This window comes from Trichosurus vulpecula, chromosome 7, assembly GCF_011100635.1.
Source record: "Trichosurus vulpecula isolate mTriVul1 chromosome 7, mTriVul1.pri, whole genome shotgun sequence".
NCBI lineage: Eukaryota > Metazoa > Chordata > Mammalia > Diprotodontia > Phalangeridae > Trichosurus > Trichosurus vulpecula.
In genome coordinates, this window is record NC_050579.1 from 94,852,113 (window position 1) to 94,875,165 (window position 23,053).

Below are 23,053 nucleotides of genomic sequence, written 5' to 3' on the forward strand. Positions count from 1 at the left end.
TTCCTCAGTTTCCTTATCTGTAAAATGAGGGGGTCTGACTAGATGAGCTCACCTAGTCAGCTCTGTGTCTACGATCTCATTTCCTACACTTGAGGCAGCTAGATGGAACAGTGGATAGAGCACTGGACCTGATGTTGGAAAGACCCGAGTTCAAGCCCTGTATCAGACACTAATTAGCTGCGATGATCATGTGCAAATCATTTAAGCTCTCTCACCCTCAGTTTCCTCATCTATAAAGTGGGGATAATAAGGGTGCTTCCTCCCGGGATTGTTGTTGGGGTTAGATGAGCTAATGTAAGTAAAATGCATGGCAAACCCTAAAGGATTATATGAATCCTATCATTACTGGCACTATCGTTACTTTCCCAGCTCTGTCTTTTCTCGAATCCTTCCCCTAATCCTGGAATACCCCTCCAACTCTCCTTTTTGTTTGTTGAAATCCTACCCATCCTTAAAAGCTCTCCTTAAATGCTTTCTTCTCCATGATTCCTTACATGACGTCCTCAGGTCATCTCTCTCTTCCTCAAGCTTCTCATAGCACTGCTCACACCTCTCATGCAATCTCAAATGCACATGTGGTTTTGTGATCTCATCAATGTGGATGCTTCCTTCAGTCATACAAATGAAAACCCACCCATGTCTGCCCATGCTTTATGACTCTTGTTCATGTTCTCCCATGGCAGTCCATACAATCTTCTGGGAGTTCCTTTATGGCTTTAGTCCCCAACCTTCTCACCAGCCACCATACTGCCTAGACAGGAAATCAAACCCCAGAAAACTTCATCCTTGGGATACCTGCCATAGAACCTTGTTCTCCTGATTGGTGACTGCCTAAGTCTCCTGCTATATTTAGGCCTAGCTCTCTCCGACTATGCTACTATATGCTACCTGCTTTCCCTACCTCCACTTCCATTTCTGGAACCATAATCATATCAGCTTTATCATTGCTTCTGGAACTCTCTACTCGTCATCCCCATAACTCTCCAAATCAAAATAGTCTTTACTGGCCACCACTCTTCTCATGTGCTGTTTTCCCCTCTTAGAATAGAAGCACCTTGAGGGCAGGGACTCTCTCAACTTTGTTTTTGTCTCCCCTGTGCTTAGCACAATGTTTGGCACATGTTTATGTACTTAATAAATACTTTTTCATTCATTCATTCTCCTAGCAACTTGGGGTTACAGTAAAGCATTTAGGTTCTTGACCTATCATCCCTCACTCTCATCACATAACCAATTCTTCTTTTTTCACTTCACTGATAACATTTTTTTTACTCCATTTCTTCTTTGACATCCCTCTATATTGCAGCCAGCTTACACCAGCCATTTGCCCCTCCATTCCTCTGGGCATTACTGGGCAACTATTCCATCCATGAAACAAAGTGGGATCAATGCATTTTAAAAGGTAGATTTTTTTAAATCTCTACATTGTTGACACAGAAAAGTGCAAGATCATCGAGTTCCTTAAGGGCAGATCTTTCATTCATGTCTTCCTGGCTTAGCACAATGCCTGACATGCTCAAATGTCAGACTGATCTTGTCTAGTTTAGAAACTAGAACCTTGACAACTTGGCTTTTAAAGCTCTTGATAACCTGACCCAATCCTACCTTTCCAGGCTTCTTATATCTAATTTCCCTCTGTATACTCTGAGATCCAGTGACACTGGCCTCCTGGCTGTTCCATCAACAACACACTCCATCTCCTGACTCAGGACATTTTCACCAGCTGTCTCCTATGCCTGGAATGCTCTCCATCCTTATCTCTGCCCCCTGACTTCTGACTTCTCTGTCTTCCTTCAAGTCTCAACTAATACCCCCTCTTCTACAAGAAGACTTTCCTGGTCCCCCTTAATTCTAATGCCTTCCTTTGGGGATTATCTCTAGTTTATCCTGTATATATCTTTTCTGTACGCAGTTGTTGGCATTTTGTCTCCCCGGTTAGACTGTGACTTCCTTATAAACTTGGAATGTCTTTTGCCCTTCTTTGTATCCAAGTGCTTAGCACAATGCCTAACACATAGTAGTCACTTAATAAATCCATATTGATTGATTGACTATACTTATTATTTGTACATAAGTGTTTGCAGGTTGCTCCCCAATTAGACTGTGAGCTCCTTGAGAGCAGGGACTGTTTTGGGTTTTTTGCAGGGGAGGGGATGTTAAAGGGTACCTTTCTTTGAATTCTTAGTGCTTAGTGCTTATATGCATCTGGCACATAGTGGGTGTTACTCAGTTTGACTTAGAGGATAGAGGCTAGGTATCCAGGGACAGAGGAATACAGAAAATAGACTGAGAACCCACTGACTTGGACTCAATTCCCTACAGGGAAGCCATAATATCCATGAAGCCCCTTCAGGGAACAATGTGTATTGAGCAACTAAGCCCAGGTGAAAGAGGGCAAAGCAGAGGAATTTCTGGATCAAACCAGAACTGATGGCAAGGAGCAGGAGCAAAGGAGAGAGTCACGATGTGGAAGATCAAACACGCACTGGTATTATGAATTCTATAGACTGTTTAAGTCCCAAGAGAGAGTGGAGAGCAGATCAGCTCTATGTTGACCCTGAGGACTTTCTACACAGGTTCCATATATAACCCACATATTTTACCCACTGAAATGTGAGTGTATTTCCTCCTGTTCACTCTTTACAGAATATGTAGAGGAACTGATCACTGTGTTCTTTGTTAGAATAACTCACACATATAACTTATAAAATCGCTACTTAGCTTTCTCTTCTTCAATCTGGAGCATTCTACTCTCCATATCCTGCTCCCAAAGGGTCATTCCAAGCATGAACATTTACTTAGTCTTTGGGTCGAAAAATTTCAGAATTTTGCCTTACCAGATGTACATCAGAATGAAAGTATGTTTTCTTATCTGGGGGGTTCGGAATAGGTCGTTGAAGGAAGGACTCAGCTTTTCTGTATCATCATCTTCTTCAAGAGAGAGGCTCTAGGAAAGAGACATATCATCAGCTTGGGATGGAAGATTCCTCCCAGAAATCGCAAGATCACATGGTACATGGCTTAGGTACGGGGTAAGTTTCAAACCTTTCTCTGCTTGGCCGAAGGACCTTTGATTTACTCCACCAGGAAAATGTTCCAAGTTATCCACCCCGGGAGGCCAGTGCTACCCATGGCTTCTACTCAATAGGAAATATTGCTATTGCCTTTGGAAATTCCAAGGCAAGAACTCATACATGAAGCAAACCTACACAACACCACACAGGCTTTAAATTGATTACAGCTTTCTACTCCTAGACCCATTACCTCCTTTTTCCATATCTCTATTACTTTGAGACTGGAGGCACCTAGGTGGCTCAGTGGATAGAGCAGTGGGCCTGGTGTCAGGAAGACCAGAGGTCAAATCCAGCGTCATACACTTACTAGCTGGCTAACCCTGGGCAAGTCGCTTAACCTCTGTTTGCCTTAATCCCTTAGAACAGGAAATGGCAAACCACTCCAGTATCTTTGCCATGGGTTCATGAAGAGGCAAACATGACTGAACAACAATTACCTTGAGATTAGCGGGTAACTGTTTCCCATTCTTTTGAGCAATGTGGTCCATTATCTTTATTGCTTTGGCATTTTTCTTCTGTGATAACAGCCACCGAGGAGATTCGGGCACACACCTGTAGTTATAATCAATAATTTATTAAAAGTAATAATAGCTTTTTCTTTTTTGGAGGGAGGAAAGGAAATAGGCCTGTAGTTTCATTTTTGGGAACGGCCACTGAAGAAATTCTCTCTACCAATGCAAATCTGTAGCTGCTCTGCAACTTATAGTCTTAGATCAAGGGTTTGTTCACCTTTTTTTTGGTCATGGACCCCTGTGGCAGCCTTTGGACCCCTTCTCAGAGTAATTGAAGGAAATGCTAAAATTCATCTAGATGTTATTGAAAATAAAGATGTAATTTTTAAAACCATCCAGCTTCACAGACCCCTCTGAAATCTATCTGTGGTGGGTCTTTGCCTCTCAGGTTAAGACCCACTGTGTTAGAGAATTACCTGAGGCATTGAGAGATTAACTGACTTGCCCAGAGTCACTTGACCAGAATGCCAGAGGCGCAAAGTATAATAACATATATTGCTACCATATAGAGTGAGCACACCTGAGACCCTAATAGAACTTCACTGAGCAAGCATTTATTAGGGGCTTACTCTGTTGGAATATAAAGATGAAAGACGACACCTTCTGTGGACTCAATATTCTGATAGTCTAGTTGGGGGGGTGCGGAGTATGGAAGTATAGAACACAAATAAAATAGGACACAACCTAGAATTGGATGGAGGCAAAGGAGACTCCTTCAAACTAGATATATCCCATAGGAAGGAAGGAGGAAGGGAACAAATATTTCTATAATGTTTACTATGTGGTGGACACTGTGCTAAGTGCCTTCTGCAAACATTATCTCCTTAGATCCTTACAACAACCCTGTCAGATATGCTAGAATACTAGCTCCTCAGGAGTAGAGATTCATTCATTTTTGTCTTTGGGTCTCTAGAATGGTATCTGGAACACCTAGAATAATGCTTAGAACACTATCCCTAGAACATAGTAAGTGTTTTTAAAATGTGTGGTGAATTAAGTTGGATTAAGAATAGAGAGGAGAACAGGGTATTATTATCTTCTGGTCAAAAGACAGTTTGGTATAATGCATAGAACTCTGAAGGTGGACTTAGGAAGACCTGAGTTCAGATATCACTTCAGGAGCTTACTAATTGTGTGTCCTCAATTATATCCCTCTCTGGGATGCACTGTCCTCATATGTGAAAGGAAAAGTCTAACTCTAAGGTCCCTTCCAGCTCTCAATCTGTGATGCTCTGACAAACCAGATTGGAGAAGTGAGTGAGTGGAGGCATAGAGAGGCAGACAATGAGTGGAAGAATATACGGTATTCTTTCCAGGAGTTCCACAAGAAATATGAAACTTCAGAATTGAAAGAGACTTCAGAGACCACGTCATCTAAGCCACACTGGAACAGTAATCCCTCCTCCATCACCCATAAGTGATATTAGGAAGTCTTTACCTGGCAACAAGCCTTAACGTTATCTGTCAATTCCGCCCACTGTGCCTTGTTCTGACTCCGAGGCACAATAGAACAAGTATAGTTCTTGTGCCAGCTGAAGGCTCTTAAAATACATGATTCTTTCCTATCTCCCCTAAGTCTTCTCTTTTCCAAGCAAAACCACCATTTCCTTCCACGGGTGCCATGAAGCCAAGTCCCTTTGACCCTCCTGATTGCCTTCCTCCAGTTTATCAGTTTCCTTCCTAAAATATGGGGTCCGGAACTGAACAAAATACTCCAAGAGTGCCAGATGGTGGGCGGGAGGTGGCAGGACAATGATCCCCAGGCAGTGAAGCAAGAAAGAGGGATAAGAAGAAAGAGCTTGCACCCATCAATGGGTCAAAGAAAGTATTCAGAGTGGGATGGGGGGGGGAAGAGAGACAGACAGACAGAGAGAGGGAGAGAGACAGAAAGAGACAGAGAGAGACAGAGACAGAAAGACAGAGAGAGACAGAGACAGAGAGAGACAGAGACAGAGAGGGAGAGAAGGGGAGGTAGAAAGGGAGGGAGGGAGGGAGAGGGGACAGAGAGAGAGAGAGAGAGAGAGAGAGAGAGAGAGAGAATTCACATGGATTAGGCCCACATCAAAGTTATATCTCTTCGGTACACTCCCAACCCCTCCCCCTGACCTTGTGGGCCCTGAATTGTTCAAATAAACTGCAGATGTTAATCTATTATAATCATTTACCAGCTTTGGCTCGGTCTTAGGCTTCTTGCCAGAAAAAAATATATATATCCTTTCTTAACCTCTTTCCTTTAATCTTTTATTTAGGGAGAATCTTCTGGGTGGCTGAGAACACTGGACCTGGAGTCAGAAAGAACTGAGTTCAAATTTAGCCTTCAACACTTACTAGCTGAGTGACCCTGAGCAACTCACTTAACCCTGTTTGCCTCAGTTTCCTCATTTGTAAAATGAGCTGGAGAAGGAAATGGCAAAGCACTCCAGTAGCTTTGCCAAGAAAACCCTAAATGGAATCACAACAAATAGGACACAACTGAACAACGACAGCAAGAGCTTGTACTGTATCCTATACTCAGTGGGCAGTCCTTGGAGTTTATTCGGCTAGGGAGCAACACAGTCAGAACTGTCCTTTAGGAGAATCTTTTTTTTTAATTTATTTTTTAATTTTAGCTTACAACACTCAGTTCCACAAGTTTTTGAGTTCCAAATTTTCTCTCCCTCCCTCTCTTCCCCTTGCTGCTCCCCCCACCCCCCCGCTGACGCCATGTAATCTAATATAGGTTCTACATATACCTTTGCATTAAACTTATTTTCATAATAGTCAAGTCGTAAAGAAGAATTACAACCAATGGAATGAATCTTGAGAAAGAAGCAACAAAACCAAAAAAAGAAAGAAAAAAAAGAGAGAGCAAATAGTTTGCCTCCAACTGCATTCAGACTCCGCAATTCTTTCCCTGAATGTGCGTAGCTTTTTCCGTCATGAGTCTTTTGGAGGTATCTTTGAACCTTGCATTGATGAGAAGAGCCTGTGTATCTGTAATCATGTATAATGTTCTCCTGCTTCTGCTCCCCTCACTCAGCATCAGATAATATAAGTCTTTCCAGGTTATAACAAAGTCCGTCTGTTCCACATTTCTTACAGTACAATAATATTCCATTACATTCATATACCACAATTTGTTTAGCCATTCCCCAATTGATGGGCATCCCCTTGATTTCCAATTCTTTGCCACCACAAAAAGAGCTGCTGTAAATATTTTTGTACATACTGGTCCATTTCCCACTTGTGTGATCTCTTTGGGATACAGCCCTGAAAGTGATATTACTGGGTCAAAGGATATGCACATTTTTATAGCCCTTTGGGCGTAGTTCCAAATTGCTCTCCAGAATGGCTAGATCAATTCACAACTCCACCAAAAATGTAACAGTGTTCCAATTTTCCCACATTTTCTCCAGCATTTATGATTTTCCTGTTTTGTCATGGTAGCCAATCTGACAGGAGAGATGTGGTACCTAAGAGCTGTTTTGATTCACATTTATCTAATCAATAGTGATTTAGAGCATTTTTTCGTATGACTATAGATATGTTTAATTTCTTCCTCAGAAAACTGCCTGTTCATATCCTTTGACCATTTCTAGGAGAATCATTTTGGTAGCTATGTCAATGATGGCTTGGAGAAGGTAGACTCGAGGAAATTGGACTATTTCTAGAAGCCATTGAACTTTTCTTGGTGAGTGTTGCTGAGGGCCCAAATTAGGGTTGGGTCTTCATGAGAAGAGAGAAAGGGATAAATGTAAGAAGTATTGTGGAGGTAGAAACAACAAGGCTTAGTACTGGTAATCGTGTATGTAAGCAGTATTTGGCCCATTAGACACACGGAGTGAGAGTGAGGAGTTAAGGATGGCTCCAGAGTTATGAACCTATGTGACTTGGAAGGAGAGTTCTTCCCTTGAAAGAAATAGAAAAAGGTAGTGGAAGTATAGGTTTGTGGCATATCATATTCCAATCCCTCCTGTCTTTTAGTGTAGAAGCTGCAAGATCCTGCATGATCCTGACTGTAGTTCCGCAATATTTGAATTGTTTCTTTCTGGCCTTGCAGTATTTTCTCCTTGACCTCAGAAGATCCTAGCCCTTCTGTGCCTGTTCTTCCTGGGTGAGTGGCTCTATTGCCATTGAAAATGAAAAGGAGGAAGGTGGTACTTACCAGTAGTAGAGTAAAAACAGGAAGGTCGGTAGAGTAACAGTCAGTTGTAACCATCGCCAGTGGGGAATAACATAAGCAATTCCTGTGAGTATCACAAGGCCAAGTGAAAAATTCATCTGGAAGAGAATACCCACGGTTCTTCTGTAGGCTGCGCCAACAAATTCTGTGACTAAAATAGAGACACTTTGTTATTGTTCAGTCATTTTCAGTCATTTCCCACTTTTCATGACCCCATTCGGCATTTTCTTGGCAGAGATACTGGAGTAGTTTGACATTTCCTTCTCCAGCTCATTTTACACATGAGGAAACTGTGGCAAACTGGGTTAAGTGACTGTGACTTGTCCAAGGTCACACAGCTAGGAAGTGTCGGAGGCTGGATTTGAACTCAGGTTTTCCTCACTCCAGGCCCAGCACTCTCTCCACTGTGCCACCTAGCTGCCTGCAAAATAGAGATGCTAATGGCCATCAGTGCAGATTATAATCAATGGGAAAATACTAGACCCTCTGCTTTCAGAAGACTTAGGGCTCGGGAATCTTTATTTTCATTTCCTCAAAGTAGGATCATAATTAGACCACCTCTTCCTGGGAGGCCTGAAATTTCCTCAAATGTTAGGATGCCAAACTGAATTTCCAGGAGGTGGCAGACCCCTGTATCTCCTTCCCTAGAAAAGTACACAAAATATAGCTTCCCTCCCATCCTTTGCCATCTAGAAAATGATTCCAGCCTTGGATTGAAGCTAGAAAAAGTGAATCTGCTTCAGTTGTTTCCCTGCCCTAAAGCTTTGCTGAGTTTGAGAGTCATTATGTACAGTGGCTACAGTGTTAGGAGAGCTAGATGGTGCAATGGATGGAGCACTGGGCCTGCTTGGGGTCAAGAGGACCTGAGTTCAAATCTGACCTCAGACAGTTACTAGCTGTGTGACCCTGGGCAAGTCACTTAACTCTGTTTGCCTCAGTTTCCTCATCTGTAAAATGAGCTAGAGAAGGAAATGACAAATCACTCCAGTATCTTTGCCAAGAAAACCTTAAATGGTGTCATGGAAAATCAGACATGACTAAAAACAACTGAAAACAACAACAAATAACACAGTGGACAAAGCATTGGATTTTAAGTCAGAGGACATGAATTCAAATCCGTCTCTTATCATTTACTATCTGTGTGACTCTGGGCCAGTCACTTAACCTCCCTGGGCCTAAGTTTCTTCATGGATAAAAAAGAAGGCACTGGATTTGATGGCCTCTAAAATCCTTTCCAGCTCTAAAACTATGATCCCCTAAAGTCTTGTGATTTGGGGGTTTCCCTCTCAATTTTTAAAGGAAACTTGAAAAATATTATTATGTAGTATTCCTCAGATATTTATCCATTCCTCAGTTTTTAGTTGTTGGTTGTGGGGTTTTTTTTAGGAGAAGTTTTGCTCCCTTTAATATCGTTTCTTTCCTTTATCTCCTCCTATGTCTCCATTCCCAAATACTGTAAAAATGCACAGAGGGTAAGTGACTTACCCAAGGACACACAGTTAGTACGGGTCTGAAGCTGGATTCAAGCTCAGGTCTTTTCCAATATTCACATTCCCCCCACCTCCACCCCTCACACTGAGCTAAACAGGAGCTCTTTCTACATCCCTCATCAATATCTGCAATAATAACCTCTGGCCCGGTCCCAGATTTATCATATCCTATAACAACCGCCTTGATTTGCGTTGATGGAATCATCGATAATTACTCAAGATGTATCCAGAGGCCCAGCTCCCCTTGCTAACCAATCCTTGAATCAAACGAAAAATGAGCATAGACGTGTAGTTGGGTGAGACGGCCATGAGGACTCCAGAGAGAGAATTGATGAAGACTGTAAGTAAGAGACATACTTTGCGACCAAACCTGCAGGGAAACAAACAGTGATGAGATCAAGAGCAAGACAAAAGATTTTTGAAAATTGAAGTAAGGACAGTACGGCAGACCACAGCAGAATGTGTGAACAGACTCAACTCTATGGGATTTTGTGGTTTTATCTAGAAAAGGTGCATTAGGCTCGTCAAGAAAATCATTGTTTTGCTCTGATCCCAGGGATATTTGGCCCATTGAAAAGGTACATAATCAAAGCCATACTGTTACCACCAAAAGAGTGCAGAACTTGGAATCAAAGGATCACAATTAAAATCCTAGCTCTGCCACTCACTACTGCCCATGAAACCATTAAAATCAGTGAGATATATGTAATATATATGTGATATATTGATATATGATATATAAATACATGTACAAATAGCGATATACATATGTGTGTACATGTACATGTGTGTACATAGATATGTGTCCCACTCCCACCTAGAAGAAACCAGGAATGCATTTTAGTTAGTTTTCCACGACTGCCGTGAACCCAGATGATTAGGATACAAGAAACGCCCTGGGGGAATTTTTTTCTTGTCCACTTCTGTGACATTTATGTACATGTTGTCTGTCCCATTACACTGTAAGCTCCTTCAGGGCAAGAGACCGTCTTTTTTGTATCCCCGGGTCTTAGCACAGAACCTAGAGGTGCTTAATAAATGCTGATTGATTGTTTGCTCAGCTGGATCCTCAGAATCTCCGAGAGATGCTGGGGTCACAGAAAGGTTAACCCTTGTTCATAAATACTCAGCTAATATTAGGCAGGATCAGACACAGGTGATGCCAAGGCTGACCCCCTATCCTGGACGGAGCCATTGTGCCTCTTCATAAGGGATGTAGTAATGGAATGTATTATCAGAAACAAGGGTGGATTGGTTATGTGGCAATCTAATTCAATTCAAAGAAACATTATTAGGCAACTATTATGTCCAAGACATCTGGGGATATGATGACTAAACCAAACCTGTCCATGAAGGAGTTTGTACTCTTCTGGAGTAAGGGATAACAAAAGGACAGATCAAAGCTTACACTAGTACCCCAGAAATGTGACAGACTCAGAGGAACATCTCCTCACATTAAGTAGGGCCCCCCCTTTACAGGATTTATGAGAGATAGGGACAAGAGTCCATAGGATGAGGTTGTGACCTATACCAGTATAGGGGTGAGTATCCAAACCAAAGTGCTACTATGAAGAGAATTTCAGTTAGTTTTCAGCCATGTCTGACTCTTTGTGACCCTATTTGGGGTTTTCTTGGCAAAGATAGAGTGGTCTGCCATTTCCTTCTCTAGCTCATTTTACAGATGAGAAAACTGAGGTTAAGTGACTTGCCCAGGGTCACACAGCTACTATAAGTGTCTGGGGCCAGATTTGAACACAGAAAGAGGAGTCTTCCTGACTCTAGGTTGGCTGCTCTATCCACTACAGTGCCACCTAGCTGCCCCTGTGTTCAAATATTGCTCTGCTACTTACTATCTACGTGTCTTTGGGTATGTCATGTAGCATCTCTGGGCCTCAGTTTCCTCATTTGTGAAATGAAGGAAACAGACTAGATGACGTTATAAGGTCCCTTCCAGCTCTAGATCTATGATCCTATAATCCATGAGATCACAGATCCATTGAGCTAACAAAGAAATATTGAATGAAGAACAGGTAATAAGGGGCTCAAAGTCTTTGCTTATGCCTGGTAGATTCAGGGATAGGGACAGGACTCATGATTTCACTAGCATGGAGATCTCCCTTGTAAGAAAATTCCTTCTACAAATGCAGGTCATCACCTTCTCTTTAATTCATGGTCTTAAAGAGTTACATAGGATATTGAGAGGTTACGTTAGTTACTTGACCAGGGTCACACAACCAATATGTGTCAGAGATGGAACTTGAACCCAAGGCTTCCTGGATCCAAAGCCAACTCTCTATCCATCACACCATATGGCATCTCATGATAAGTCAGGGTCACCTTCCTGACAGAGCATTGCCAGTTGCAGTGGGGAATTTGAAAATGGAGAGGTATTGTCTGAAATGTATTCTTTTTAAGCTTATCCTAATCGGGCAACTAGCTGGCACAGTGGAAAGAACAGTGGACCTGGAGTCAGGAAGACCTGAATTCAATAGTAGCCTATAATATTTATTTGCTTACTAGTGGTATGACCTTGGTCAAGTCACTTAATACATCTACCTCAGATTTTCATCTGTAAAGTGGGGATAATAACAGCATTTACCTCTGAAAATCGTAGTGAGGATCAAATGAAAGAATATTTGGATTTTTTTTAAAAAACCTTATACTAAATAAATTGTTTTTAATTATATCTTATGGTCCATGAATATTTCATTTCATTCTAGCCCCAAGCCTGAATCACCCAACCTGTTCTGAGTTAGTCCTGGCCTAGAATAAAAGCCCTTTGTTACCTATGAAGCACTATATTACAAAGTATCAAGATGATAACGATAATATCAGGGCCCAGTTCTTCTGACTTCAAATCCATGATCTTTTCTTCCGCTACTCCATCAAACCCACTATTTCTGTTTAAAACATAGTAGCCACAAATCCTTCAATTCGGGCACTCCGTCAGATTTCTTGCGCATTTCTTCATAGCATCTAGTATGATTCTAAGAAGCAAATATTACTTTAACTGAATTAGGAAACTGAAACCTCTACATACCTGTCTGCTACATAGCCAATTCCCAGAGAGCCGAGGAAGAATCCCGCATTTACACAGGATTGGAATAAGTCCACCTTCCAGGAATCTGCACACACCAGGTCAAACTGAGGAGACAAACCATCGTTAGAAGAAATGCAATTCCAAAGAAACAAAAACCATTTTGTAACCCAGAGCTCACATACCACTCATGCATATCTTGTGGGTTCCATTCTTAGCTTTGTCTTTCTTCTCTTTTTGTCACTAGATTTTGTTGTTGTTGGCATTATAAAATGTTTCTTTAAGATTTCTCTGCTTCAACCATTCTGTAGAGCAATTTGGAATTATGCCCAAAGGCCCATAAAACCATGCATATTCTTTGACCTAGCAATACTACTACTAGGTCTGTGTCCCAAAAGAGGAAAAAAAAAACAAAAAGGAAAAGGACCTATAAGTGTAGAAATACTATAGCTGTTCTTTTCTAGGGGCACGGAATAGGAAATTGAAGGGATGTCCATCAATTGGGAAATGGCTGAACAAAGTGTAGTATGTGATTACGATGAAGTACTATTGTGCTAAAAGAAATGATGAGCAGGAAGCCCTCAGAAACACCTGGAAAGACTTCCATGAGCTAATGCAAAGTGAAATATACTGTATACAAAGTAACAGCAACATTGTAAGATGATCAGCTGCAAAATGACTAAGCTATTCTCAGCAATATGATGATCCAAGACAACTCTGAAGGACTTATGGTGAAAAATGCTATCCATCCCCAGAGAAAGAGCTGATGGTGTCTGAATGCAGACTGAAGCATATTTTTTTTACTTTATTTTTCTTGTTGTTGGGTGGTTTGGCTTTTGTTTGGCCTATATCTCTTTTATAACATGACTATTATGGAAATGTTTTCTATAACTCCACAGGTATAACCTGTATTGAATTGCTTGCCTTCTCAAATGGGAGGCGGGGTGGGGAGAAGAAGGGAGAGAATTTAGAACTCAAAGTTTTAAAAACTAATGTTAAAAATTGTTTTTACATGTAACTGGGGAAAAATAAAATACTAAATTAATATTTTTTAAATCTTAAAAAGAATTTCTCTCCTTGTGGCATATGTGTCATCTTATGTTTGCCAGACCTGGTATTTTCTACCTTTGTCTTTGCAGGTCCTCTGACTCCAAATCCATTGACCTTTCCATTATGTCATACTGCTTATCATGAAGGAAGCACTTTATTTTCCAAATGTGTTGCCAGAGATGGATGGACATGGTGTCCTTATTAGAAGAAGCAAGAATAAATTCGGAACAAGATCAAGTGAATCACTATTCAAGAGAAAGTCAGAAAATTGGAAATTGCCCTGATTGTCCTCAATATCTGGTGGTGTTTTCCGTCCTTACCTTCATAATCTCTAGTTTCCTTCAAACTCAGTTCAAGTGCTACCTTCTGCATGAGGCCTTTCTTGATCATTCTTAGCTACTAGTACCTTCCCACCCCTACTCTACATTATCTTATATTTGTTTTGAATGTGTTTCATATATGTATATATATATATATATATGTGTGTGTGTGTGTGTGTGTGTGTGTGTGTAACTTATAATTGCAGGTTGTGTCCCAAGGGATGAAGAAGGTCGTATTGAGTGATTACCCCAAAATTTAAGGTGAGTTTGCATTCCTAATACTATAGTTCATGAGCCCCCACCAGTGCACTTACCTTTAATAGTTAGTCAGTAGAAAGAATTAGCTCAGAGACATTTATTGACATAGCTTTATAAGAACGATAGCAACAAATCACTATCACCTCTTCCAATAAACTATGGTTTAGCACTCCCTCACAACTACACACAGAATCAGTGGAAAGAGTGGGTACATATATGGTGAATACTAGTAGAGAGAAACATGCATAGCAATCACATGTGGCCAAGGTAACTCAAAGGCACTATAAGGAAACAATGTTCTTTCTCTTTTCATGATATCCTCATACAACTCCACCTGATATAGTGTCTCTAATGGCATACCACTCTGCCAGGCTTTATGGACCTGTTCATTTCCAGGCTCAACTCCCAGGCCTGGCAGTAGTCATATTGCTCAGAGCCATCACCTTTTTTGACTTGTGGGCCTTTTCCATGATAAATACATTGACTGCTACTGGGTGAGTAAACCTGCTGCAAAATGTTACGGCTGATCTGGAGAGTAACTTGGAACTGTGCCCAAAAGGCTATAAAACTGCATACCCTTTGACCCAGCAATACCACTGCTAGGTCTGTATCCCGAAGAGATCATAAAAATGGGAAAAGGGCCCACATATACAAAAATATTTATAGCAGCTCTTTCTGTGGTGGCCAAGAATTGGAAATCAAGGGGATGCCCATCAACTGGGGAATGGCTGAACAAGTTGTGGTATATGAATGTAGTGGGATACTATTGTTCCATAAGAAATGATGAGCAGGAAGACTTCAGAAAAACCTGGAAAGACTTACATGAACTGATGCTGAGTGAAGTGAGCAGAACCAGGAGAGCATTGCACACAGTAATAGCAACATTGTATTATGACCAGCTTTAATAGACTTGGCTCTTCTCAGCAATACAATGACAAATTATATACAAAGGCAATTCCAAAAGATTCATAATGGAAAATGTTATCCACATCCAGAGAAAGAACTATGGAGTCTGAATGCAGATTGAACCATTCTATTTTCATCTTTTTTTCTTTCTCGTGGTTTTTCCCTTTTGTTCTGATTCTTCTTTCGCATCACTAATGTGGAAATGTGATTAGTAGGATTGTGCACGTATAACCTATATCAGATTTCTTGTTGTCTTTTGGAGGGGGGAGGGAAAGGAGGGAAGGAGGAAAAAAATTTGGAATTCAAAATCTCATAAAAATGAATGTTGAAAACTACCTTTACATGTAATTGGAAAAATATATAATATTAAGTGCAAGAGAAAAAGAGGCTGAAGGGGGGAAGAATGGAAGAGAAAGAGAAAGCCCTTCCCTCCAGAGAGGTGAGGAATGATTCCCTTTCCAAATCATCACTCTTAATCTATAGCTGGCTGACTCTCTTTTCTGCTGCCAGAGGTTATGCTCCTCAGCGAAGTGTCCTGCCTCAACAGACAATTGAGAAAGTATGAATCACTTTCTGAAGAACCAATGGTAGTGTGACCAATCTTTAACCAGCCAATGGTTAGCTGCCCCCTAATTCTATTTTGTCTTAGAAAACTTCATACCTCATAAAAGTAACAAAGTATAAGGTTTCACTTACACTAACTTAGGCTTCATTTAAACAAACATCTTTGTTTCTTCTGTTAGCTGTCCCCTACCTTATATTTTGTCAAATGGGCTGAAGAATTGGGAAAGAATCAATTAATCAGGGGTATCTTGATCTTTCCACACATACTATATGAGTACTTTCCAGTTAAAACATAGTTTAGCCCAAAGCTGGATGTCTTTTTGAGACCTATTGTCAAAGCCAGATCAACAGTGTAAAAAACTACGAAATGGCCCAACCTCGCTTAGCACTCTCATTTGCGTATCTCTACTCTAATGATGATTTATTGTTGTGAATAATAGCCAACTTTATATCTCTTCTGTAAGCTCCAGGATAGTAACAATATCTCATCTAAATTCTTTATCCTCCCTCATCAGCATAGCATAGTGCTCTGGATACAATGGGTATTTAATGTATTTGTTCAATTATCTAAACTTGAAAATTAATCTGCTTACACACATAGGGGCTTATCCTCCTATCAGTCTTTACCAAAAGCAGGAAAGCATTAAGAGTTACTCAGAAACAACCAAAATTGTTACAAGCTTTGGAAAAGCAGTCTTAGAGCTACAAAGCTAAAGATGAGTGAAATGAACCAATCAGAGAAACTCATTAAAATGTACTTAGGAATAGGAATTGAGAAGTGAGCTCAGTTGAAAAGGTAGAGAAAGATGCCATAATTAGCCTGCACTTGGGCAATGGAGTATTTATTCCCTCTGCCATATTTACCTGGATTTCGACATGTTGTGCCTATCTTTAAAGAACCAGAACCTATCTCGATTTGTTTTCATCTCTCCTCAGTTCTTTTAATCTTCTTTTTATTGTAGTCATTTGTGTTCATGTCTTATCCTCCTGACTAAATTGTAACAACTAACAAGCATTATTAAATGCCTACAGGCCAGGCATTGAGCTTGGTACTAGGAACACAAAGACATAAATGAAAGAGTCCCTGCCCTCAAGGCCCTTACATTCTACCAAGATAGAAAACATGTCCATATATCAGTATAAATAAATCACATGTGAAACAAACACAAAGTAATTCTAGTAGGAGGCAGAGTTTGGGGAGTTAGGAAGGCAGTAGCAGTTGGGTGGATGTAGAATAAATAGCCTTATGCTTAAGGCGGCATGAGCTGAGTCCTAAAGGAAACCAGGGATTCCAAGAGGCGGAAGTGAAGAGGGAGAATATTCCAGACATAGAGGACAGCTTGTGCAAAATCAGGAGGTGGAGAGCTGTATGCGGTGTGGGAAAGAGAGTAATGCACAAGGTTGAAAGGCAAGTCAGGAACAGGTTTAGAGGATTTTAAAAACCAAAGAGAAGAGTATATATAGAGTAACCCAAAATTCCTAGTGCAGGGATTTAACCTGCACTAGGAATTTTGGGAAGCCCAATATTTGATGCTACAAACAATAGGGAGCCACTGGAACTTATTGTCACTGGAGTGACACGGTCAGAATGGTAATTTACAAAAATTAGTTTGGCAGCTATCTGAAGGGTGATTTAGAGAGGGAAGACTGGAGGCAGAGTGACAAAGCAGGAGACTCTTGTAATAGTCTAGGTGTGAGGTGATACCAGTCCAGACTAGGGCAGTTGCTAGGTGAGTGGAGTGAAACGTATGTATTTAAAGGAATGTTGTGGGGATTGAAAGGACAAGTCCTTTTGATTATTCAGCGATACAGGAGCGAAGAAGGCAGATGGTAGGAATAATCTAAGGACAGGATTTAGTAAGGCATGATCCATAATAGGACAAGGGAGAAAGAGATTTGAGAGCAGAGGGTGGCATTGAGTTGAGATAGTTAACCAATTATTCTGTTGAGAATAGAAATTGGGAAGAGAGGAGAGAGTAGCCAGAACAGGGGTGATGGTGTTTTCTTTATAATTGAATCTTTCCATACAACTAACACAATGTCTTACATCCACTGTAGTAAGCACTTAATATTCATTGAACTGAAGGAAACTAATTGAATTGAACAGTTATATTTAAACCCATAGTCATAACTGGTGTGTAATCAGGAACTGACCATTTACAAATTCTGGCCAGATGGAGCATTGTTCTGTTATTGAAGAAACAAATGTCAGATGCTATCAATCCCAAGTACAGGCTGAGGTCAGATGTGTTGTTAATGTTTATTCTCTTCCACAATAATTGTATCCTTGGAATAATAATAATAATAATAAAGCCCATTTTCTCTCTTTTCCCATACAATCAAATAGTCAGTGGCAGAAATGGGACCTAAGCCCTGGGTCAGAGGTCTTTCCATTAAACCATCTGCTTCTAACTGGAATAACATCTGTTTACCATTCCAAGGCTTACTGCCTGTTAAAGCCATATTGATTTACCATCATTGAGTGGTATTAGCCATATTAGCCATTATTATCCCTGGGATATTTCTCACATCACTATATTCCTTTGGAAGTATAATCCAGATAAACATCCGACTGGCTAGACTAATGATATCAGAGGCAGTGTGGAAATGGGAGTAGATTCTACTCACTTCTGCTCCAGTAGCAGGCGTGCTTTCAATAGAGAGAGAAATTATGCAGGGACAGTATTTGTAATACTTTCCCTGAGAAATAAATTTTTTTCAAGTTTTAAGCTATCACAAAACTGATTCAAGTTGTGGAAAATAGCAACTATGGACAAAGGTCAAAGAACCTAGGATTGGATAAACGATCAGAGGGTAACCTAACCTTTATCTTCAAGGATAACATGGTGGGTGTGCGGGATGGTGTGGGTGCTGAGTGAGAATGGGGGAAAAGAAGGAAAACAGGGAACATTTGGGGAGGGATTATGGGTACCTCCCCTGTCCTTCAACCCACTCACCCCAAGGGCTGCACCTGTATTTTTTCTAGTCACATTCCTAATAATAAATGATTAACTAAATAATGGTGATGTTTTCTGTCTATATTGAGTGCGGCACTAGATGTAATGATATTTAGGAGGCAAATGGAGAGAGATTTGTGTTAGAAATAATCATTTTACCAAGAATTTCACCTGGCCATGAGTGAATTTAGAAAAAAAAAAACAGGATATTATTTCATGTCATTATTTGATGGGGGACTTGGCCTTTCTTGCCCTTGTGATAAAGGGTCTCTTCCTAGGTCCAAGCACACTTAAACTAGGTACAAAGCTATTTTATAGTTCATCCAGATTCGAATTTCGCGCCTTGAACCCCATTGCTCAGCATTTCAGGGTTCACTAAACCCCCACCCGCATGTGAGTCTCCACACCAGAAAAGAATTGTCTTAATTGATTAGAGGCCAAACCCAGGACGTTTTAAGCTTCCTTCACCATTAACATAAGAAGAGTAATGAAATTCTCCTTTGGCCTTTGAAGTAGTAGATTCTATCTAAAGCACAAAACTGGAGCAGTTTGCTTGTAGATATGCAAATAAGCAGGCGCCCATATGCTTGTGGAGTGGAGAGTCAATCAACATCTTCAAGACTTTCTTAACCTTTCACTTTCCTGCCTTCCCCAACAAATATATGACATTTTCTGTGGAAACAAAAGTTCGGTTCATTTCTTACATTTGTGCTGCTGGTGGGAAGAGGGCAAAGGTCACTGACTCCACCAATTCTGTCTGGTCCTTTCTTTTCATTTTTACTATTTTCCAATATATTTTCTCCCTTTCCACAACCAAACTCCTAGAAAAATCTGTCTACGCTCATTGCTTCCTCTTCCTCAGTTCTCCCACTTCTTAATCTCTATTCAATCTTTCTTCTGACCCTACCACTCAGCTAAAAGAATGCTCTATAAACTTCAAGATGATCACAAGCAGCCTAGGGGCAGGCAGCTAGGTGGCCCAGTAGATAGAGCACCAGCCCTGGAGTCAGGAGGACCTGAATTCAAATTTGGCCTTAGACACTTACAACTGTGTGACCCTGGTCAAGTCAATTAGCCCTGTTTGCCTCAGTTTCCTCATCGGTAAAATGAATTAGATCCGGACATAACTTAAAAATGACTGAACAACAACAACAAATTAGTCAGAGGTGTCAAAGTCACCCTGGGGTCAAGGTAAAACTCCCAAGTGCAAGGAGGTGGTCAACTAGATTAAAATCCAAGTTGGAAATGTTTAAGAAAATAACTACAAATACAATACAGTATAGATACTGTTCGTGTATTGTTTCCTAAGTCTCTATGTTGCCATCAGAGATCCATTTCTGTTTGAGCTTGACAGTGCTGAACCTAGATCATCCTTTCTTCCTATCTTCCTTATTTCTGTTGAGAACACCATCATCCTCCCAGTCACCCCATTTGCAACCTGAGTCATACTCAACTCTTTGTGCTAGCTCATTCTCATATAACCAATTAATTGCCGAATCTTATCAGTTTGACCTCCAAAAGATCTCTCTCATCTATCTATCCCCTTCTCTCCACTCACCTTAGCTCAAGCGCTTCTCCCTTTTCACCAAGGCTATTAAAACAGACCCCTACAGGGTCTCCCAGACTCTACTTTATCCCTTCTTCTCTCTAATCCATCTTCCCTGCAGCTGCCAAAGTGATATTCCTAGATACAGGATAATCGATATTCCTTTGCATATATCTGAAGTGTCCTCTCTCCGAACCTCCGCCTCTTCCTACCATAGCTCAAGTACCATCTTCTGCAGGAAGCCTTTTCTGACTCCAGTTGTTAGTGTCCTCCCAGCCCAAACACCCCTCCCAATGACTTTCTCTTTACTTTGTATATGCAGGCTGGGATACCCTGGATTTTAAATTGACTGATTTATGGATGTGTTATTTCCATCCAAGAGAACATAAGCTCAGGGAGGGCTTCATTTTGATGTATTCCCAATTCCTAACGCAGTGCCTGGAGCCTGGTAGATGCTCCATTTTGAAGCACGGAAGTGAAAGAGAGAGAGAGAGAGAGAGAGAGACAGACAGACAGACAGACATATATATAAATGTGTGTATGTATATGTATATATGAGTATATGTATATATATATATATATAAAATGTGTGCATGTATATGTATACATATATATGTGTATATGTATATATGTATGTATATATGCATACACACATACGTATGTGTATATATGTGTATATGCATGTGTGTATGTGTGTTTGATATGTATGTGTGCACACATGTCTGTGTTACATGTGTGTACACATGTGTGTATAGTGTGTACAGCTATGCATATGTATGTACATGTATGTGTGTATGTATGTATGCACATATACATGCATATATGTTCATTTGGTTTTGTTCTTTAAAGTTAAATCTGTTTTTTAAAATCCTTTTAATTCCCATTGGGAAATGCTTTTCTTAAGTCAGAGGGTGTTATAGTCTCTTTTTCCCCAGTCAATTATTACCAGTCTCTTGGACTCTGTACTCAGACAGTGGTTATTTCTCTCTGATTAGGTGTTTTAGAATGCATCCTGTTACCTTACAGGGAGATTTTTTTTCTGTGAAAAAAGGCAAAAAGTTAGTAGGGTCTACCAGCTTTTAGTCACTATTAATGAAAGAACAAATGATTCTTTTACTCTCCATCTGCCAAGCTTGGACTAATATCTTCCCTCAGTGGTTCACCATTCATTTCTGCCTACTAGCTTCCCTTAAGTCCCAACTAAAATCCTGTATTGTACAGGAAGCCTTTTCCAACCCCTCTTAATTCTAGTGCCTTTCCTCTGTTAATTATTTCCTGTTTATCCTGTCTATAACTTGTATGTACAGATTTATTTGCCCATCATACCCATTGGATCATGAGCTCTTTGAGGTTAGGGATTATCTTTTGCCTCTTTTTGCAACCCTAGAACTTAGCAAAGTGCCTGGCACATAGTAGGTGCTTAAATATTTATTGACTGATGGACCATTTCCTATAGCCTATCACAAAATTTGGCACAGGCTCAAGTAAAAATTGCCCTCCCTCTTACCCTTATTCTCTACCAACTTGTGGCCCTTCTTCTCTTCAAAACTCAGCTAAAACCACCTCTTCCAGAAAGCTTATACTGATCAACCTACCCTGCTCCTAACATTCCTCTACTTTTCCCCCTAAGTTTGAACCAATCATAAAATAGACTAGACACACAACAGAAAATGTTGACAGTGTTGCTTTGTAAGTATGATTCCATCGTTTTGTGTCGGTATTTTCTTTCCAGAATAATCAGAGGATGTGTCTTCCCAACATGGTTTGGCACTCTAGGACACTGATGATTTCAACATGGGTGCTTTCTCCAACTGCAATGATGCAAATCACAATCCATCCAGGTCTTCTCATCCTACATGACTCTCATCCGTGTTGTCCCACAAATATGCTGTGGGGAAGGGGTGGGGTGTCATCTAACCTGCTGGGGACCTTCTTCTTATGCTCTTGACATTGGGTCAATATCAGTGAAACATATGGGCTGCTCATCAGTCATCCCTGGTTCTTGACAAATGCCCAGTGCATCTTTTCTCTGTGGCCACTCATTTCCCCAATGGTATCCCTACCCCCTATACTGCTTCTCCTTCAAAATTTCCCACCTGTGACATGTTGCAACTACTGGATCACAGAGCCAGAATCAAAAAGGACCTCAGAATTCCACTAGTCCAATCCCCTTTCTTCTAGAGATGAAGACACTGCGGTCCTTGGTGAGTGACCTGCCCATGGTCACGTGACTAGCAAGCATCAGAACCCAGATCCTCTGACTCCATAAGCAGTGTTCTCTCCACTCTACCATGTGGATTCGCTAAAGTTATTTTCTGTGATTTTCCCTTAAGTTTTAGAAGTTCTATATATATATATATATATATGTATATATATATGGGCTCTCACAGCTCATCTCGTCTAACTCCTTTATCCTATACAGAAGAAGAAACTGGAGCCTTGAGAAATGAATGACTTGACTAGGTAGGGCACGTGCCATTTACTAGAAAAACAAATAATGTGTGTTAAGTGCATTGCAAGCTTCCATTTGGGGGCAGGAATAATGGAACTTATGGTTGGTGGAAGGTTCTCCCATTGAGGAAATACTCTCTGCCAATGCAGATCGTGGCAACTTAAGATTTCTGAAAATTGTTTGGGTTGCTAAGGTGTCAGAGGCAGAATGTGAACATGGGTCTTCCTGACTCTGAGCTCAGCACTCTATACACTGTGCCAGGGCCGCCCTTCTAAGGAAACCTTCAAGTTACAGAACTGTCAGTCATTATTTTTTATTACCTTGGAATAAATTAAGATGCCCATGAACTAAATCTAATTTAATTTTTATTAAAAATAACCACTACCCACAACAAATCCACCTGGATCCTTTTTTTGAATGTTCATATCATAATTTTAAAATCATTGCCTCTGGAAGATTTTAGTACAATTCATCATCATCATTAACATTTACATGGTGCTTCCTATGTGCCAAGCACTGTGCTAAGGGCTTTACAACTATTATCTCATCTGATCCTCACAACCTTGGAAGGTAGATGCTATTATTTTCCCCTTTGACATATGAGGAAACTGAGGCCAACAGAGGTTAAATAACTTGCCCAGGGTCACACAGCTAATAAGTATCTGAAGTCTAGTTTGAACTCAGGTCTTCCTGACTCTAGGCCCAGTGCCCTAGCCACTATGCCA

At 40.6% G+C, this 23,053-nt stretch overlaps 1 protein-coding gene across 1 annotated transcript in view; it reads right to left on the bottom strand.

The window, feature by feature from the left end:
- Positions 1-23,053, bottom strand: part of LOC118856365 (solute carrier family 22 member 1-like) — a 52,667-nt gene that overhangs the window by 20,680 nt on the left and 8,934 nt on the right. The window contains exons 2-6 of the mRNA XM_036766650.1: positions 12,279-12,382; positions 9,454-9,608; positions 7,731-7,899; positions 3,512-3,626; positions 2,838-2,947 (exon numbers count right to left, since the gene is read on the bottom strand). Coding sequence (XP_036622545.1) covers positions 2,838-2,947; positions 3,512-3,626; positions 7,731-7,899; positions 9,454-9,608; positions 12,279-12,382 — 653 coding nt within the window. The remainder of the gene's footprint in view (positions 1-2,837; positions 2,948-3,511; positions 3,627-7,730; positions 7,900-9,453; positions 9,609-12,278; positions 12,383-23,053) is intronic.